Below are 18537 nucleotides of genomic sequence, written 5' to 3'. Positions count from 1 at the left end.
TTTCTGCCAGGTATCTCTCAGTTGAGAGACACAGAATAAAACAGTCATGAGTGACAGGGCATGCAGAGCTCACATATGTTTGCCCAGTGAAACTCTGAAGTATAGAAGGACCCCGAAAATGGCCCAAGCTAGTGGTTTCTGCTGCAGCAGGTGTGTAGCCCTGAGCAGCGCCTTTATCCCCTCGGGATTCTGTGTATGGGTTCTGCACTCTCTGTCTCCCTGTGTCTGCCACTCGCTCTTAGGTGATGATGATGAAGACACAGTCAGTCTGTGGTGGACCCCAGTGTAAAAATGACATATCTTAATATTGACAGTAACTCGTGCTGTGACTGATATGATCTCGGAAATTGGCCTGTTCGTCGAACCCCTGAGCTTAATAGTGCCTTTCTGTCCTATCCATGGACTTCCTAGAGTTCTGGAATCATAAAATCTTATACCATTTCCGATTAAGGATGGTCCTTAGGGAGCATCTAGTCCAGTGGTTTCTTAGTAAATAAAAGCAACAAGCCTAGTGCAAGACCAAGGGAACAGTGGGAGCCAGAGAGGACACACCCTGTCTAGAGTGGGCAGCCACAACTCTGCTCCAGCCATTTGAGAATGTAGGTAGGCCCAGTGTTGCCAGATCACCCATTTTTTAAAAGCCAGAAATCTGGATTTTTAAATGAAATTTCCCAATCATTTAATGTTGACAACTAATCAAAATGAGTAAACACTGTTGGCAACTAATCAAAATAAGTAAACAAACTAGTTGTCTGTGGGCTATATGTGGTCTGTAGGCCACCAGTGTGTCACCTTTGATCTAGTGGAGCTCCAACCGAGGCTGGAGAGGAGTGTGGACATGCCTAAGATCACACAGCAAAAGACTGCGAGCGATTACTGAACTTTCTCCTTCTCATTCCACTTCACTTTCCTGTGAAAGCCTGGGAGCTGGGCACTCAGCTTCCCGGTCCTGGTTCTGTCTCGGCTCCCACGGCCAAACACATCCCTGGGCTGGGGACAGACCATGTTCCCCACAGCATCATGGCCTGAGCCCTGAGCTTTGTGTCAGAAAACATGCATTTGCATTCCAGCTTTTCCACTTCTTAGCTGTATGACCTGGATACATCTCTTGACAACCCTGGACTTTGGTTTCTTCACTAAAATGAAAATAAAAATCTGTGGCTCATAACACTGGTTTGAGGTTTATATGAGAAGGTGTCACTATGTGTGAGATCACTCTACAAAGGGAAAAACAAGGATGCCTATTGTATTAGCATCTTCATAAGACAGACATAAGTGTCCAAGATGGATGTTATTGTGCTACTCCTGCATCATAGATAACAGCAGCTCAAAGGTGCTTCTGGACCCATCCGTGCTGCCGTTAGAGAACATGAGGCAGTGCATAAGGGGCACTAAGGGCTATTCTGCTTCCCAAAGCCTCGCTCACCGGAGGATGTGCCGAGGCCCGGGCTGTTCTTTTGTTTCATCTGCTGAGATAAGGGTTGGATACATGTTTCAGAGAAGCCCCCTCTACACCTTCACCCCCAGTGTCATTTAAACCAATTGACCAGAGCCTAAGGCAATACATTCTGGGACCAGACCAACGCTCACCACACCCTCTGCCCTGCCCTGCCCTGCCCTGCCCTGCCCTGCCTAGCCCTGAGGCCATTCTGACTGAATGTGTACAGTGAATCTTCTTTTTATCTCCATTTCCAGGGACGCAAACCCGGCTATTTCTCCTTCCTGGACCCATTTTCTCCAGGCGTCTGGCTCTTCATGCTTCTAGCCTATCTGGCCGTCAGCTGCGTCCTCTTCCTAGTGGCTCGGTACAGTCTTCCTGTCCCTGTCCTCACACCGCCACCTCGTGTCCTCTTCTGGGAACTACATGGGAAGGGTGGGGCATAGGAGAAGACCTTGGTGCCAAACTAAAGAGATGGGAGGGGACTCGGGACCTGAACCTCTCTCTGCCCAGCTGTCAACCTGGCTCTATCCATCCACCCATGTAGGCACACATCCCCCAACATGCACAATGCCAAACAGGTGAGCTTGCCTGAATTTGCATATGCACCCCTGCCATTTTCCCCTCCCACTCCCCAGTCTCAGGCCGCCTGCTTGTGTAGGAGCCTTGGAAGGGTGGGGGCAAAGAGATCACTCTGATTAAGCACTATGCATTTGGCTGTCCTGGCATCATTCCTTGCCAGGATCTGCCACAAAGTGCTGAATGATAAGAAAAAGCCAGCAAATCCGGAGTGCAGGGACCAAAGGCCTTGATGACACAGTCCAGGGAGAAGGCCTCCTCTTCAGAGGACCTTGCCATTCTCGAGGCAGGATCTGCTTATGAAAATACAGCTGCCTTGTTGAATGGGAACCATGGAGGGTGGCAGATGGCAGGAGGACAGGGTGGAGAGAGGCATTTGCAAATAGTGTTAAGGCAAATGGTCCAGATCAGGGGTTGAGGAGAATAAGCCCTCCCCTCTAGCTGGAAACCCAAGACTGCCCCTGGGCCTATGGAAGAACACAAGGAGCCTCCCATGGCTGGGCCTCCCGAGCATGTGCACAGAGAGTATTGTTTCTCTCTGAAGCTAAGGGCCATTGGACCAGCCTGGGCTTCAGGAGAGCCAATTCACTATCCAGAAGCAGAACAAGTACTAGTGGCTCATTAGTCACTCCCTCAGAATCCCTGCTCCTTGCTCAGAGTTCAGCTCACCATACTGGAGGACCAGACAGGGCTGTTATATGGAAGTAGAGCACTGCTCAGGATGAGCTTCAAGAGAGCTGATGATGATTCTATTCCAGCTGTCTCCTCAGAGGTCTCCTTTACCTAGGGGCCACAGTAGAAGGACCAGATGATTTGGTAGTGTATGTTCCACCTCTGTGGGGTGGGGTCTTCCCAGAGAGCACATCTCTTCAGTGGCTCCAGGGGAGTGTGTGCTTTCTCCAGTTAGAAGACACAGCCCCAAGAAACTGTGTCTAACCCTGGGGCAGTTCCCAGCCTGCCCAGGAGACATTGTGTCACCCAACTGTGCTTCTTTCAGTGGAGATCAAAGCCAAGTTCAGGAAGTCATCCTGGGCCCACAAAGAAAGACCTCATTTACAACCTGGTGTTCTTCAAAGGCTGTTCTATGTGCTGCTCAGGTGCCACCTACCCCTGTTGGGCCTGTAGGCATTGCCACTGTCAAGTATCTATTGTCAGTGACAACAGGGGAGTCATGCGGAGCTGGCACGCTGTCTGACACTTTCCTCCTCCACCTCACCACACTGTCTGCTGCTGTTTTTAGGAAGCTGTCTACCTGAAGCCTGGCTTTGCTACTCCTTAATTCACTCTTGCCCCCTTTGATTGAGTTCTCTTTTGATTGTCTCTAGCCAGCCACAGCTCTCAGGTGACCTTGAGGGTTCTCAAAATGGTCTTCCAGCGTGGTCACCAGACACATACATACACACACACACACACACACACACACACACACACACACACACACAGCTGCTTTACCATGCCTGTGGAGCCTGAAACTTCTTAACCAGCCCTGGGGGTTACACAGCCCCTCTTCCTTGCCCTCCATACATGCACACACTGCCCCCCAGGATCCACCATTTACAAAAAGACATTAACCAAAAAAAGTATTAAAAGTCTGACTATACAGCCGACACACACACACACACACACACCACACACATACATATGTATATATGTATATGTATATGTGTGTGTGTGTGTGTGTGTATATAGTATATACATATATATAGTAAATACTATATACCCTGTTTCCCCGAAAATAAGACCTAGCCACACCATCAGCTCTAATGCATCTTTTGGAGCAAAAATTACTATAAGACCCGGTCTTATATTATATAAGATCCGGTCTTATATTACAGTAAAATAAGACCGGGTCTTACATTAATTTTTGCTCCAAACGACGCATTAAAGCTGATTGTCCAGCTAGGTCTTATTTTGGGGGAAACATGGTATATGTGTACATGTGAGTGTGTGTGTGTATGTATATATATATATATACATATACATACACACACACATATATATATATATATACATATATATGTAAAATATCTGAGCCAAGAATAATCTGACCTAAGGTAGTGATTTTCAAACAAGGTTTCACAGAGTATGAAAGCTCATGGAAGGTCAAAGACTATGGAAGGATAGTGAGAAGAGGCTGGGCTGCTAGAGCTCTGGAGCCTCAACCCATCTTCATCAAACTAGCTCCACTTTTATCTCTCATATATTGTACTTCTGGGTAACATTTTAGAGGGGATAAAATGTTTGAAAACCACTGATCTAAGGCAGCCATTCCCAAGCTAGCTGATATTAGAGTCACTGAGGGAGCTTTCAAAAATTAGAATTTCCAAGTCTGATCTTCTCAGAATCTCTAGGGATGGGCCAGGGAATTTCCATGCTCGAAGCTCACTTCCAATGGCCTGCAGGCTTGGGAAGGACAGAGATGAGGCACCATGAGTACAAAGCCAGCTCCATAGGCCACAGGGGAAGGAACACATCTCAGGACATGGGGCCAGTGATGACACACTGGCATCGCATTTATGAACAAGCCGCAAGGAAGAGAATGTGGGCCAGCGACTGCAGAACACCGAGTGAAGTTTGGGCTGAGTGACGGGGCGGGATGGGGAAAGTTGGTGACGACACCCTGTGAACGCACTGCGCATCTCTGCTGGGCATATACCCACACATCTCCCATCAAAGCTGGAAGGTTTTTCACACACGCACACACACGCGCACACACACACACACACACACACACACACACACACACACACCAAGGCTGGAAGGCTTTGTGTGGGAGATAGGCTGGGGCTGTTGAATATAGGAGGGAATGTGTGTCTTTGGGCCAGAAGAAAAGGCATTCTAGACATCAGAGGTATTAGTCAGAGAGAAGCCAGGGGTAGAGTGAGAGGATCAGTGGGAAAGAGTGCAGTCCACCTCACAGGAAGCAGAGAGCTCAGGGAACCTTTCTCGACCTTGTGTGCCCATTATATTCACCTGGGGAGCCCTAAAAAATAGTGATGCCCAGGTCCTACCTGGACAAATTAAAGCAAGCAGAACATCTGGGAGTGAGATCTAGTCATTGGTATTTTTTATAAGCTCCCAGGTGAGTCTGAAACACAGATAAGGTTGAGAACCATGGCCTGAGGGACCATCTAGGTCTATGTTTCTCAAAACGTGGCCCTTCTATCAGTGGTATCAACATCACCGAGCAACTCGCAGACTCTTAGGCCTCACTCAGACTGACTGCATCAGAAGCTTTGAGGGTGGGCCCAGCATTCTGTGCTTTAACAAGTCTTCTTGGTGATTCTGATATAGGCTAGCTTGAGAACCACTGCTGTAAACTGAGGGTTTTCAATCTGTGGCTCTGTGGGGCCATAGGATCCTTCCATGATCACTTCCGGGGCCCAGGCGTGGCAGGACAGTCAACTTCCCAGCCACCCACCCTTCACACTCCCAGCTTTCTTCCAGTGAAGCGGCTCCACTTTCATCTATTTTGTACATTAGAGACCCACATCAGGATTTATTTTGGGAAAAAAAGATATTTCTATGATTAAAGAGAAACTGCCAATATAGTCCAACCTCCTCATTTTTCTGTTGCGGAAATCCAAGTCCAGCAAAGGGAAGTGGCTTGCCAAAGGCCACAAGGCCAGTGGCTGAAGTACAGAGGTGAGGCCAGGAAAGAGAGTCTCCGACTCTTCCCAGCACACTTTCCTTCATGCCCACCTTCCATGGCACTGGTGGATGTTCTTTTTTTTCCACAGGTTGACCCCCTATGAGTGGTACAGCCCCCACCCATGTGCCCAGGGCCGGTGCAACCTCCTGGTGAATCAGTACTCCCTTGGCAACAGCCTCTGGTTTCCAGTTGGGGGTTTCATGCAGCAGGGATCCACCATCGCTCCTCGAGCCTTATCCACCCGCTGTGTCAGTGGTGTCTGGTAAGATGGGGTAGAGAAAGGGCAGTGCCACATGGGGAGGCAACACACAGGGTGTCTTCTGTAAGCCCTGCTCAACTGCGCTGAGGCTTCCAACAGGCGGGAACCTTAGCTCCCCTGTAGGAGAGTATGTAGCCTCTGCCTTTCAAACTAGACTAGCAGGAAGCTGAGCTGTATTGTACCAGCTCAGAAGGTTTGGGGACAGTGGGTGGAGGCACTTTGTGCCATCTTATCCCTTTCCCCTTTCTCTGCCTCGGAGGTCTGGATACAGAGGGGAGCCAAGTCAAGGAAGGAGAAAGAGTGAAAAAACAGCCTTGAAAGCCCACAGCAAAGCAGTTATAACTTCCTGACTTGAAAATGACCAGAGTTTGAGTGGCTGGGTCTGCAAAGGCATATGCAGATGTACGCAAGTACAGGAAGTCCCTGCAGGAGGAATCCAGCCTAGATGCCATATCACACCTCCTCTACTAGCTTTCTTTCCCTCTGCACCTGGTTCTGGGGCTTGCCAGACATGACCACCTCAGCAGGTGTGAGAAAATGCAAGCTTTTAGTCACTCAGAGTTAGACAGGATCTTGAGGAGCAAGTTGACAGCAAGTAGTCCAATCTCTGATCTACATGGTAGTCAGCCAACCTCTGCCTGAATCTCCCTTCTCCTGGCTCAGCCAGGGCAAAAAGGACATGGTCAAACAATTCAATGTTTGGGAAAGCTCTTTGAAAACTTGAAAGTGCTACATAAATGTATGGACTAATAATTGCTATTAGACCATTATAGGCGTAAATGTGATATATATACATATGTATACACACACACACACAGTAGTACCTCGGTTTTCGAACATCTCTGTTGACGAACATTTTGGTTTACAAAAAGCCGTAAACCCGGAAGTAAGTGCTTTGGTTTCTGAACACACTTTGGAAGTCAAACATGTCACACAGCTTCTGCTGAGTGCAAGACCCTGAGGCCTAGCTGTCAGCTGTTTTCGGACATTTCAGAACTCGAATGGTCCTCTGGAATGGATTACGTTGGAAAACCGAGGTAACACTGTGTCTATATATATATATATATATATATATATATATATATATATATATATACTTTTTTTTTTTTTCATAGAGAAAAAAGTTTGCAGAATCCAAGTTTCTCATTCTCACTTAAAAGCCCACTGTTGTGTTTGGTTGTCACAGCTTATAGGACTTGCAGCTTTAGTTTACTTCCTTTTTTTCCAGCCTGTGCAAGCATAAAGAAAAGGAAAAGCAGTATTTCCACCATTAGACACCCATACTGGGACAGCAGGTCATCTGGACAGTTATCAGAGGGACTGATGGGAAGTGAAAATACAGCTAGGAAAGTGACCCCTTCCCAGCTGGGATTTTCGTTTTCCCTAACAAATGATAAATACAATAGTGTTTAAAACATGTGGGCAAGGTGCTCGCCCATTATCAAACTGTAGCCAGAAATCACCAAGTAAATCAATAGGGAGAACTGGGTTTCATGTTCCCTGGAAGAAGGAATGATCTTGGCAGGGACAGTCACAGAGCACCCTCAAATTCAGAAAATCTGGGCAGAACACCTGACGTGAGCAGAAGTCACCTGCAGATTTTGATCTCCCTCTACCTGGCTTTTCCTTGCAAGGGGTGTTCATTCCCATGCACTGTACAGAAGGCCCCATTGCCTACTTCGTCCACCTGTCAGCTCCCCACCTGCCCAGTGCTTCTGCTGAGCAAGCTACTCTGCCTTGCACTGTTCTGCAATTGGCTCCAGGTGGCTCAGTTACTGCGCTCCAAAGAGGGTGTCGGAGGGAACTCCTCAGCCCCAACTCTGAGTTGTACACCCCTCTGCCTCTCAGAACTCTTGGTTATGAAATTAGAGCCTCAGCTTTGTCAGCTCCCTGGAGGAGTGGGAAGTCAGAAGACTTCCTTTAGCTTCCTCACAGCCTCCTGTAGCTTCCGCAACCAGAGCAGGTGACAGAAAATGCCAACTTCCTGACAGTAATGCCAACTTCACAGCTCGTAATGCCCCTTTCAGACAGGACCAAGTTTCCACTGACCCTACCCCCACCCCTGCCCTGGAGAGAGCATGGGCGTGATCCGCTCTCTCAGAAGAGGCCATGGGCTTGCACTAAACTATTTATACTCTCTGACCCCTTCTCTTTGGACCAGTGGCATAAACAGCCACATGGCCACCCAGACTGGAGCAGACACCAGAGTGTAGCCATGGGACTGAGGGAACCCCCACAGCCAACTCTGAGGTGCTGTCCATACCCAGAGCTCCTTAAATCACATCAGTAGCCAATGTTGCTGAGCAGCTTCAGAATGCTCCCTTTCACCTGGGATCAGTCACCCTCCAGCTTCCTCTGGGAGATGGTCATGAGAAACAACTCTGAACAGAGTGTAAGAGCCCATACAGGAGCAGGGAAAGAGGGCTTGAGAAGAAAGGGACACCTGGCACTTACAGGTTACAAACAGGGAAGGTGGCCAAATAATTTTCATCCCATATGCAGTGTGAGGGTCTATCTCTACATTTCTTTATATCTCACGTTCGTCTACTCATGTACAGATTATCAACTGACATATCTCATTTGATCTCACAACTCTCAGAATCCAGGCAGAGCAGGCATTATCATCCCCATTTATTAGACAGACAAATAAGCTCAGAGGACGTGGGTGGCTTTTCCCCAACGTCGCATAAGTGGAACAGGACAAAGCCAGAACTAAAACCCGATCACCTTACTGGTGGCCTGGCAAGTGGATCCAGCACTCAACTTGGTGGAAGCCCTGTCATTTCCCTCCTGGGAGGCAGCCCGCGGGAGTCTCAGCCCGTGGGAGTCTCAGCCTACGGGAGGCCTAGACATGGTAGAAAGGGGCCCGGAGGACTTCCTGCTTTGGAAAATCCACATTGAATTCCACAGCAAATTTTATGTCTTAGCTGGCAATGTCTTCATAATGAGTAAAGCCTCATTAATTTACACTCCACTGATTCCGAATATGTGATTATACAACCTGTTATACTTCGATGCGTCTTTGAACCCCTATAAACAAGTGGATTGGGGTGCAGATCCATATTGTTTGTTTAACCTATTAAAACTGGTTTTAAGGGCTTTAGTACGTATGCTGCCTGAGTGGCAAAACTACTCTAATTTTAAATGAGTTCAATCTACCCCAATAAAACAACTTTCTAATTTGAAATCGCATGACCACTGTAAGAGTGTTTTCTAATTCTCACTTCTGAATAGTTCAAAAGTGCTTTTAAACAGTTATTCCTAACGAATTTCTGCTGTTACAATTTGTAGAATTGGTTTTAAAATGTGAATTTATCAGTGTGTTCCTTGGCAAGTTACTTTGCTTCTCGGAGCCTCAGTTTCCTCATCTGTAAAATTGGGATAAGAATTTTACCTGTGTGAGTTGTAAGGAGTACATGAAGTAGTGTTTGTGGCTCATGGCAGGTGCTTAGTACATGGCAATCTGAAGGTTGCCTGTGTCCTGAGAAGACGCGGGAGCCATCCCAATCCTAGCCCTAAGCAGAACTCCCAAAGCTTGCTCCCTTAACTCATTCCCTAGCTCATTTCCCTAGTCTCCTGAACTGTCTCATGTTCATGGACACACCTCTACTGAATACAACCCAATAATCGCCTCCTTTAGGAAATAAGAAACAAAGAAAACTGTTTTCTAGGCAATCCTCACAAATACTGTTCATTGACATCATATGCCCACGTTTTTTTCTCTTCCCCCACTAAGCTAAGAGCTCCTTCCAGAGAGGAACACCTGGTCTCTCCTAAGCCACAGTAGGACTGGGGATGGAGGCTAATATTCCTGGGAGTGCCCCAAGCAGTGATGAGTTCCTGGTCTTTTCCTATGTAGGTGGGCATTCACGCTGATCATCATCTCATCCTACACAGCCAACCTGGCAGCCTTCCTGACTGTGCAGCGCATGGACGTGCCCATTGAGTCAGTGGATGACCTGGCTGACCAGACCGCCATTGAGTATGGCACAATTCACGGAGGCTCCAGCATGACCTTCTTCCAAGTAAACCCATTTGGTTGCTCACCAACATCGGGAATTGGGCAGAATAAAGTTGAAATATTTGCCCATTGGAGATTAAAAAACATGTCTCATCATCCCACTATTTCTTTAGAACATGTAGTATGGAGGTTCACATGGGGTTCATTTTTCTCCTGTTCCATAAAATACCCCTGGAATGAGGTCCTAAGAGCACTTCGGGTTAATATTAGCCTGTCCCATAGTGTTTTACATAAACAATTAGTAATATTTGAGATGATTTTAGGTACAATTTAGCAGAACTATTTCTTTTTTAATTTTTGTAAGAGTTTATTTGAGCCAAACTGCCAATATATACCAGGAAGCAAGATCTCAAATGCTCTGGAAAATGACAATAATGCGGCTTCCTTTATGCATTTGAAATTAAAGAGGGAACATAAGGAAGATTACATGGAGGTGGGAAAAAAGCAAGGTGGGGATTGGATTACAGGATTGTTAACAAGATTATATGCTCTCTTGAGGGTGGTTATTTGAAAGATGTGTTAACCTAGATGCACAGAAACAAAGGATAAATCTTGCATGAGGTAAAAATAAACCTTTTACTCAGGAAGTTATCGGCCTGGGGCATGATAACCCACCTTCACATGCCAGTTAGGAATTTATGATCAAATCCCCTGTGAGGTTACTTTCCATAGAACCCCTTTTTTCATCCACAGTTCCCCCTTTCGTTCATAAATCAATCCAAAGGATGTACTGATGACCAACCTTTTAATCGGATAGTGTGGTCTCACAGCGCTAAGAAGCCTTATTCCTAGGAAGTCTTATTCCTAGGAAGTCTCAGTATCATGCTGTGTTGTTGACTATTGGAGATGAGGCAATCAGATCTTATGGGCTTCATTGTGAAAAAAACAAACAAACAAAAAACATTCTGGATCATTTCTGTCCTGTGAACTATCATGATCTGAGTTTTGCCTTCTGTCTTATTTTTCTGTCTTTGGGAATCTAGTATAACATTAACATAAGCTATGAAAAGAGAATTAAACAGTTATCTTATACATCTTCAGTAACCATAAAGAGTTGTACTATATAGAAAAGTCCAAAGAACAAGTATAACTATTTTTATGACTAACATCATTTACAGACAGGTAAAGCCAATCAAACAAAATGGATTCTGAGCTCAACATCAATCCATAGGTATACAGGCCTTGTCCAAGTCTTGGGATATCTGTCTACCTCTGGTGTTGGTGGCTTCTCAAATTTGAGGAGTCTTTGATGTCTGTAGACAGCGGTAGATGGATATTCGCAATTAGATGTCTGATAAGGTCCCTTCCAATGAGGTTGGAGATTGTATTTTATTTTATTTCATATCATTTCCAATAAACAAAACCTCCAGGTGGCACTCAATGATCTTTAAAGTCTTTGTCTCCTGGGAGCTTACTGTGAAAGGAAGTAGTTACCAATTTGCCATTTTCTTGAAGTAACTATCAAACCTTGGCAATAGTGTAAGTTGTCTCCTTTCAGCTCATAATGTCAGTTCACAAGTTCCTTCATCTAAGTTCAGCTTAAATGCACTGTGATACATGAAGGAATGCAGAAACCAAAAAATGGGGAGCCAGGAAGCAGGGAAGCACTAAGCGGCAGTCTTGGGTTTCCCATAGCCCTGATTATTCGTTTAATTTACAACCATTGTTTACCCACACTATATACCTTAGCAGTGTTCTTCACTTATTTAATAATGCTTCCCATGCAATTTCAAATCTTTTGAGCTGTTTTGGGGGCCCTTCTGGAGCATCACAAAATTATTCCTACATATATTGAGATTTTTAGTCCTTAAAACCTCAATGTCTAATGAACACTAAGAAGTAATCAGTTAGCATTATTTAGCTTGGACGTTTTATAACCTTTAGAAACATTTTTCATCGACATAAAAGTCAATTACTTGCATGGACTTATTTTTGTAAAACCCAGGTTAAATAAAGACATCTCTATTTTACTTAAACCAACAAACTTAAGCTAACTTTTATTTACAAAGGATTAATATTAGATCACATGAACTTGAAATCATTTGAGTTAGTTTCTATATTTCTGAGAATTTTAGAACACTCAATCCTTACAAACACTTGCCTTACAATTAATTATAATAACACCACCTGAAAGTAGAAAATTATCTCACATTTGCAACATACATATTATATAGACATACACAGACACAAACAGAACAGTTGGATCTAAATTTTGTTTAGAAAACTTTTTAAAATTTATATCTGTCCTTGACAAGGCAAGTTCCAAATGACCTTTCCCCTTTTAAAATAAGGACAATAATTTTTAATACCTCAAAGGATTGGGTTGACACCTAAACAATCTCATAGATTGATCCATTTATCTAAATCCTTTTTCTGAAACTTTGAGAAATCAATTAAATATGTTTTCCATTCATTATGCCCAATTTTATAGCTGGCTTTTTCTAATTGTGTGCACAAAAGATTAATTTAGAAGTATCAAAGGATCCTCATCTTGGCTATGTTAGATTAATGGGTAGCTAGCACCTCATGGGACTTGTCGGCCTCAGAGGCACTATTTCCCATTTTAATTTTGAGATCTGTAGAGTCTGAACAAACTTCTAGGGAAAACCAGCCTTTACCTGCACATCTCTGGAGAAGCCAAATGCTGTGGATTTCCCTATAGAGACTGCTTTAAGTTCTAGAGGAAATTCCTCCTCAGCAACCCCACAAAGATTCTTAGTCACCTAAGAATGTCTGAGCAAGGGCCCGCAAGAGCTAACCAGTTGCTGCTGGAATTGTGATGCTTTCCAAGGCAATTGGATTGCTTACTGAGCAATGTATAACTGTTAAGAGGGGCCCTCTCTCTGGGGCCCCTCTCTCAGGGTAAACCCATTCCACGGTGTCATACACATCTCCCTAAGGCTCCCACCAGGTTCTCCAGGATCCACTGCCTTACTGCACTGGACAACTCCCGGCACCCATCTCCATCGCTCTGGATTCAGGAATCTGGATAACTATCACGTGTTGGGGAAGAAAGTGTCCTTTCTCTTTTGAAGCTAAAGAGAGTTCAGTCACTCTTTTAACCAGCAAAGATTGTGTTTAACTCTCAGTAAGCAATCCAATTAAAAAGGCAAACTTAAAGCATTTGTTTTTCCTTTCAATCCTTATCCACCGAGGATTTTCTAAGAACAGCTCAGATAAAGTCATGGCCTGCTACTTAAAGTCAGGTGGGCCAAAATTCCGAGAGAACTGACTCCAGTCCACCCAATGCAAAGCAGGAACCAGTGAGTACAACAGGCCCCTGCTTGTACCTAGCACCAGGTCAGGGTCTACAAAACGGTCCTGGGTGTGTCTGTTCAGAATTTTGCTGACTATGCCAGTTAAATGTCAGTGTAAGAAACATCCAAACCTGTAGAGAATTTTTATGAGATTTTATTTGAGCTGAACGGATGACAGGGAGCAAGATCTCAAGTGCTCTCTAGCAGAACTATTTTTTAATTGCTAGAGTTTCATATTTATTTTAATGAGTATTAGAAAAAATATATGCAGTGAATCCAATCTGAACTTTTATTTATATTACTGTATAGGATGAGGCTAATATATATATTTAAGTTTTTTCTAAGTTAGTTAAATTGTGTAGGTTGTACTTGGACAAAACAAGATTAGAATAATACACTAATGACTGAAGTGTTAGGAACACTAGATTCGGATGAACTGTTTTCATTAATCTCAGACTAGATAGGTCTCAGATCAGTATCCTAATGGCTTCTTTGAGGTTCTCTTGCAAGGCTCAAGGCCATACGACAGTGATGTACTAGCTGACAGACCAAGTAACTGATCACCAAGGCTGACAGAGAAGTAGGTTTCACATGCTTCAGGATCTTTAGGGAGGTAGATTTCCCCTAGAGTTAATAGGTGTCTAAACAACTTAGTACCCAAGAAATTCATTTTTACATGAAACAAGTACAAAGCCTTCAGTTTTCTGTTTTCCATACAAATCTTAATGCCTATTGGCTCAGGGACCAGGAATAGCATCATGCAAACACAGGATTTGGACAGACCCCCAGAATTCTCTTAGACAACATTGTTATTATTTGTTATTATGTGACTGATAATTAGTTTATGGTTGATAGAAAAGAGCTGGTAATATTGCTGCAGATGGTGTCTCTTTAGAAGTCGTGTATCAACCTGAGTTCACTGCCCCCAACCTGAAAGACAGTGAAGAGCACAACCGGAATTCCCATTCTTACTTCTATCATAACACGGAGGGTTGGCAAAGGAAGACCTTGCTGAGGTGAATTAGATAAAATCAGTCATCAAACCATCAGACTGAAGTCACAGTGCCTTAGGACCCTGTTCCTTCTTTGGCCTTCTGTGAAAGGTATCAAAGGCACAACCCCCTCCTCCTGCTGTTACGCAGTGGTAGTTGAGTGATGAGGGAAAGAAAATAGCTTGTTGGATATAATAAGGGGACTGAGTAGCAGAAGAGCCAGAATTTTAAAGCCCACTTTGATTCCCTCCCTTTTTAAACCAACATTTCCTTTTTCTTTTCCCAATCCTGCTTCCTTGTGTTCTTTTCCCAGAATTCCCGCTATCAAACCTACCAACGCATGTGGAATTACATGTATTCCAAACAGCCAAGTGTGTTTGTGAAGAGCACGGAGGAGGGAATTGCCAGGGTGTTGAATTCCAACTATGCCTTCCTTCTGGAGTCCACCATGAATGAGTACTATCGGCAGCGAAACTGCAACCTCACTCAGATTGGGGGCCTGCTGGACACCAAGGGCTATGGGATTGGCATGCCAGTCGGTATGCAGGAGAGGAACAGCCTCCTTGGGTAGCTTCATGCAGGCAGAATCAGAGTAGCTAGAACCACTGAATGCAGCGTTGAATTCAACAACCCCTGTTTCTAGAACCAGATTAACACTGACTTTAGGTGGGCATTGTGGAGGTTTAAAAAACAGAAGAAAGCAAAATCATATACTTCCACTAATCAGTGATCAGTTCTCACTCCTTAATTACTGAAGGGCTAATTGATTCATTATTCGTTTATTTATTGTTAAAGGGCATGTTGATGCCCTTGGTCCGATTCTTTAGGCCTTTTGTTCTCCCCTCTTCTGTTTCCTGCCCTTTGGTCATTATCTCTGTTGATTAACATCTCTACTAGCAGTGGGAAGGATAAGGAAAAGTAAAACTCAAATGAATTAATTTTGCTATTAGTATGCCTGGTCTCTTTTACTATGAAGGAGGACTGACATGATTAGATGAGATGGCTCCCAAATCATTTGTGGATCTCACTAATGCACCTACTCCAAATTGGCATACATAATTGAGAATGGACGGTAAAGCTCTGGTACTCAGCTTGCTGATTGTGTGTCTTCTGGTTTGTTATAAGAGGGTAGTGGTATTTGGCTTCCAGAAAGGTGTCTCAGCTGTGCTTCCTAAAGGATAATATGTGCTTTGGGCCTTCCCCTGCTGATAGTACCTCTACCAGAAGGTGAGGGGGAACATTTTTAGCTGATTGTTGTGATTGTGGAGATGATCCGAAAATGCTCCCCAGGTGATTTGGACATGCATCCTTCCCCACACGCCACTGAGAGCCATCTTGTATAGGACTGATCTCATCCAAGTCTGTCCTCATACAAGGCAGCAGGGAAGAAGTAGGAATTGAGGCCATCAGATTATATGGGGAAACTAATATATAGTATGTGCGTCTTTGCTGTTATCTTACACATTCCTTCTTTCGATCTTTACCTAACTCAGAACTCTGTACGTTGTGGACTTCACTTAGACCTATAAAGTCTGAAGAGCATGAGTTTGAAGCAAACCTGGGAATGTATCCTGGTTACTGACTATGGAACCTTTTTTAGGTTATTTAACTGATTCTCAGTTATCTCATGTGCAAAATTAGGTTTTAACACCTACCCCATAGGATTTTTGTGAGGGTTAAATTTAATAACCTAGTCAGGTGCTTTACCACAGCACCTCACACTTAGCCTGTTTGGGGGACATTGGTGTCCTCCATATCCCTTTAAGAATTCCCTATGTTATTTGATAAAATCAGATGACTTCTTAAAGAGTGATCAGAACCCAAGCCAATGAACATAGGTAATAATATGGTTCATCCTTGAACTCTATAAATTCTGACATTAGCAGTTCTGTAAATTGGAGGCCTCACTCAGGGCACTCGCAAACCTGCATACCCTTCACTTACTATCATATTTTATTGATGCCCATTAATATTACAGATTATAGGCCCCTTGGAGAAATTTATTGGCTGACATTTTGTTTCACGACAGAGGAGTAAACCACAAAATGAACTTAAGGTGCACCTCAATAATACTCTAGCAACAAAACAAATTGAACTCAAATGTCAAATGCTTTAAAATTTTTCATGGAACAAACTGATATTGACATAATGCAAACTGACTAGAAATTTTCATCTACTACCAAGGAAACAGGAAGAGAAATGCATTTGTTCTGTATCTGTTTTTACATGTGCTATTGTACTTAATCATCCCTCTTGCAAGATAGATGTGATCCTTCCCATTCTAGAAAATAGAACTGAGATTCAGAGCCAATAAGTTACTTGTCCAAGGTCACAGAACAAGTAGAGAAGCAAGCTGGGCTTGAGCCTAGGACGCCTATCTCCAAATTTAGTACTTAGCTTACCAGACCATGTTGCCAACGAGTCCTACCCGCTGGACAGGACAGGATAGACAAGAAGGTGAGCTGTGGACTGGTCCAGCTTCTCACGTCAGGCTGGGAAGAGCATTGCACAGTCCATTGATATGATGCAATTTAGGTCCAGCTAAGGTTATGTCCAGGAAAGGCAAGCATGTGTGTCATTCTTAAGCTGGAGGTAAGAGCATAAGTATAGAATAAGCAATGTGCTTAAATGCAGGAAAGTTAAGAGAAACAGAACAAGGAGTGTGATGGAAAATTAGTCAGGCCGTTTAGAAGCTAAGTCAGCAAACATGGAATATGTGGAATAATCTTTTCATGGGACCCCTGGTATGGTTGAAGTTCATTGAAAACTACTTGAAATGCCTAGCTGGTCTCCAAACCTGGAATGTTCATTAGTCTACCACCTAACACCACTGTTAGTTCAAGTAGCCATTCACTGCAGATATATGTTAAGTATCTACTAGTCATAGGTACTGTTGATATTCACCCAGGTCAGTTACACAGACACATTTGGTGCTGCAGGCTTGCATGCCCAAGCATAGTTGTATCCATGATAGGGAAGCTTCTAGAGTCATGGTCTAGAAGGTTGTAGAGTCATGGGCTGTCAGAGTCCAGAGAGATCTGGGAGTTGATGGATGCCTGTCAAAGTACAGTCCGCGGCCCAGGCAGCAGGGCATCACCTTGAAGCTTATTAGAAATGCGGACCCAGCAAGTTCCCCAGGTAATTCCTATGTACATTAAAGTTTAAGAGCACTAATCTACTTGTTCCAAGCTTATGCCTAAAGTTTTCACCATAATCTTTTCCCCTGCGATACCTATCCACATCAGGCCTTTACAGAGTTTAGGCAAGAAAACTGGGCAGCTTAGTTGATTTTCAGACTCCTGGCAGCTTTTTCTTAATGATTTCAGGCTTCACCTTGTGCTGGGGCATTGAGCTTTCCATGGTTTCACTTAAGCTTTTTGTGTGTGTGTGATTAAACCTAAATTCCAGAACAAAAGCTCCTTGACCATATTCCACCAGAAAAATTAAAAAAGAATTTCACTGAACCAAAGCCTTCCATTTGCAGAGGGAAGGAGGAGCAGTGTGAACAGGGTGGTGGATTGGGCAATGGGTTCTGGGGCTCTCTGCAGTCACCTGTGAGGGTTTGGGGTGCCTGGTGACTGGACTGTCCACATGAATGGAGGAGAGGAGTTTCCATCATACTCTTGGATGGTTGTCTCTCTCATTGGTGGCTGCTGTGGGTAAACAATTGTCAGGTGTAATGTAGTGAGAGATAAATGAGAAATTAATTTAAATAAAGTATAAAATGGACAACTGCCCACCTGAGGTTCCTGTCACAGATTTCCCTTCCCGGCTTCCTGCATGTCAGTTAACCTGGGTTGAAAGTGGTGGCACCTAGGTAGGGAGGTAGGGTGCCACAACTGCCTGGAAAGCTGTCACTTCATCCACACTGGGGTCTTGGCCAGGGGATAGACGTGCCAGTCAGTGTGGAGAGAAGGAAAGTAGAAATGCCTGAGTGCTCTGCATGAAGCCAGAATCCCTCTTCTCCACTGAGAGTTCTCAGACTGAGCATAACGGAGAGTGTCTCCAGCTTCGGCAGGGACACCCCACTTCCTCATCTGTCACTCACCCCCTAAGGTTAAGCAGGCAGAGTGGCCAGGAGGTTTCCCTGGAAAGGGAGCAAAGTGGTACATGAGAAGGCACTCACATCCTTTGTTCTGGGCTCTCCTGTGACCCCACAGGCTCAGTTTTCCGGGATGAGTTTGATCTGGCCATTCTCCAGCTGCAGGAGAACAACCGCCTGGAAATTCTGAAGCGCAAATGGTGGGAAGGGGGGAAGTGCCCCAAGGAGGAAGATCACAGAGCCAAAGGTAAGGATGTGCCTGCCCTAGAGGACCAAGGCAGCTTGTTTCTGGTATCC

General features: G+C 44.5%; 1 protein-coding gene across 7 annotated transcripts in view; it reads left to right on the top strand.

Moving 5' to 3' along the window:
* GRIK4 (glutamate ionotropic receptor kainate type subunit 4) overlaps positions 1–18537 on the top strand; it is a 463707-nt gene that overhangs the window by 425134 nt on the left and 20036 nt on the right. For 6 of the 7 annotated variants that reach the window (XM_081037048.1, XM_081037049.1, XM_081037046.1 and 3 more), the window contains 5 exons: positions 1696–1805; positions 5758–5931; positions 9788–9953; positions 14512–14737; positions 18359–18487. In XM_081037048.1, the coding sequence (XP_080893174.1) occupies positions 1696–1805; positions 5758–5931; positions 9788–9953; positions 14512–14737; positions 18359–18487 (805 nt within the window). Of the gene's footprint in view, positions 1–1695; positions 1806–5757; positions 5932–9787; positions 9954–14511; positions 17337–18358; positions 18488–18537 lie in introns of those variants that run through there. The other variant, XR_013992485.1, reaches the window with a different exon arrangement.

This window comes from Rhinolophus hipposideros (genome assembly GCF_964194185.1).
Source record: "Rhinolophus hipposideros genome assembly, chromosome: 24".
NCBI classification, from domain to species: Eukaryota; Metazoa; Chordata; class Mammalia; order Chiroptera; family Rhinolophidae; genus Rhinolophus; species Rhinolophus hipposideros.
Note: the sequence above shows the minus strand (reverse complement) of the source record. Positions and strands in the feature narration are given on the sequence as shown.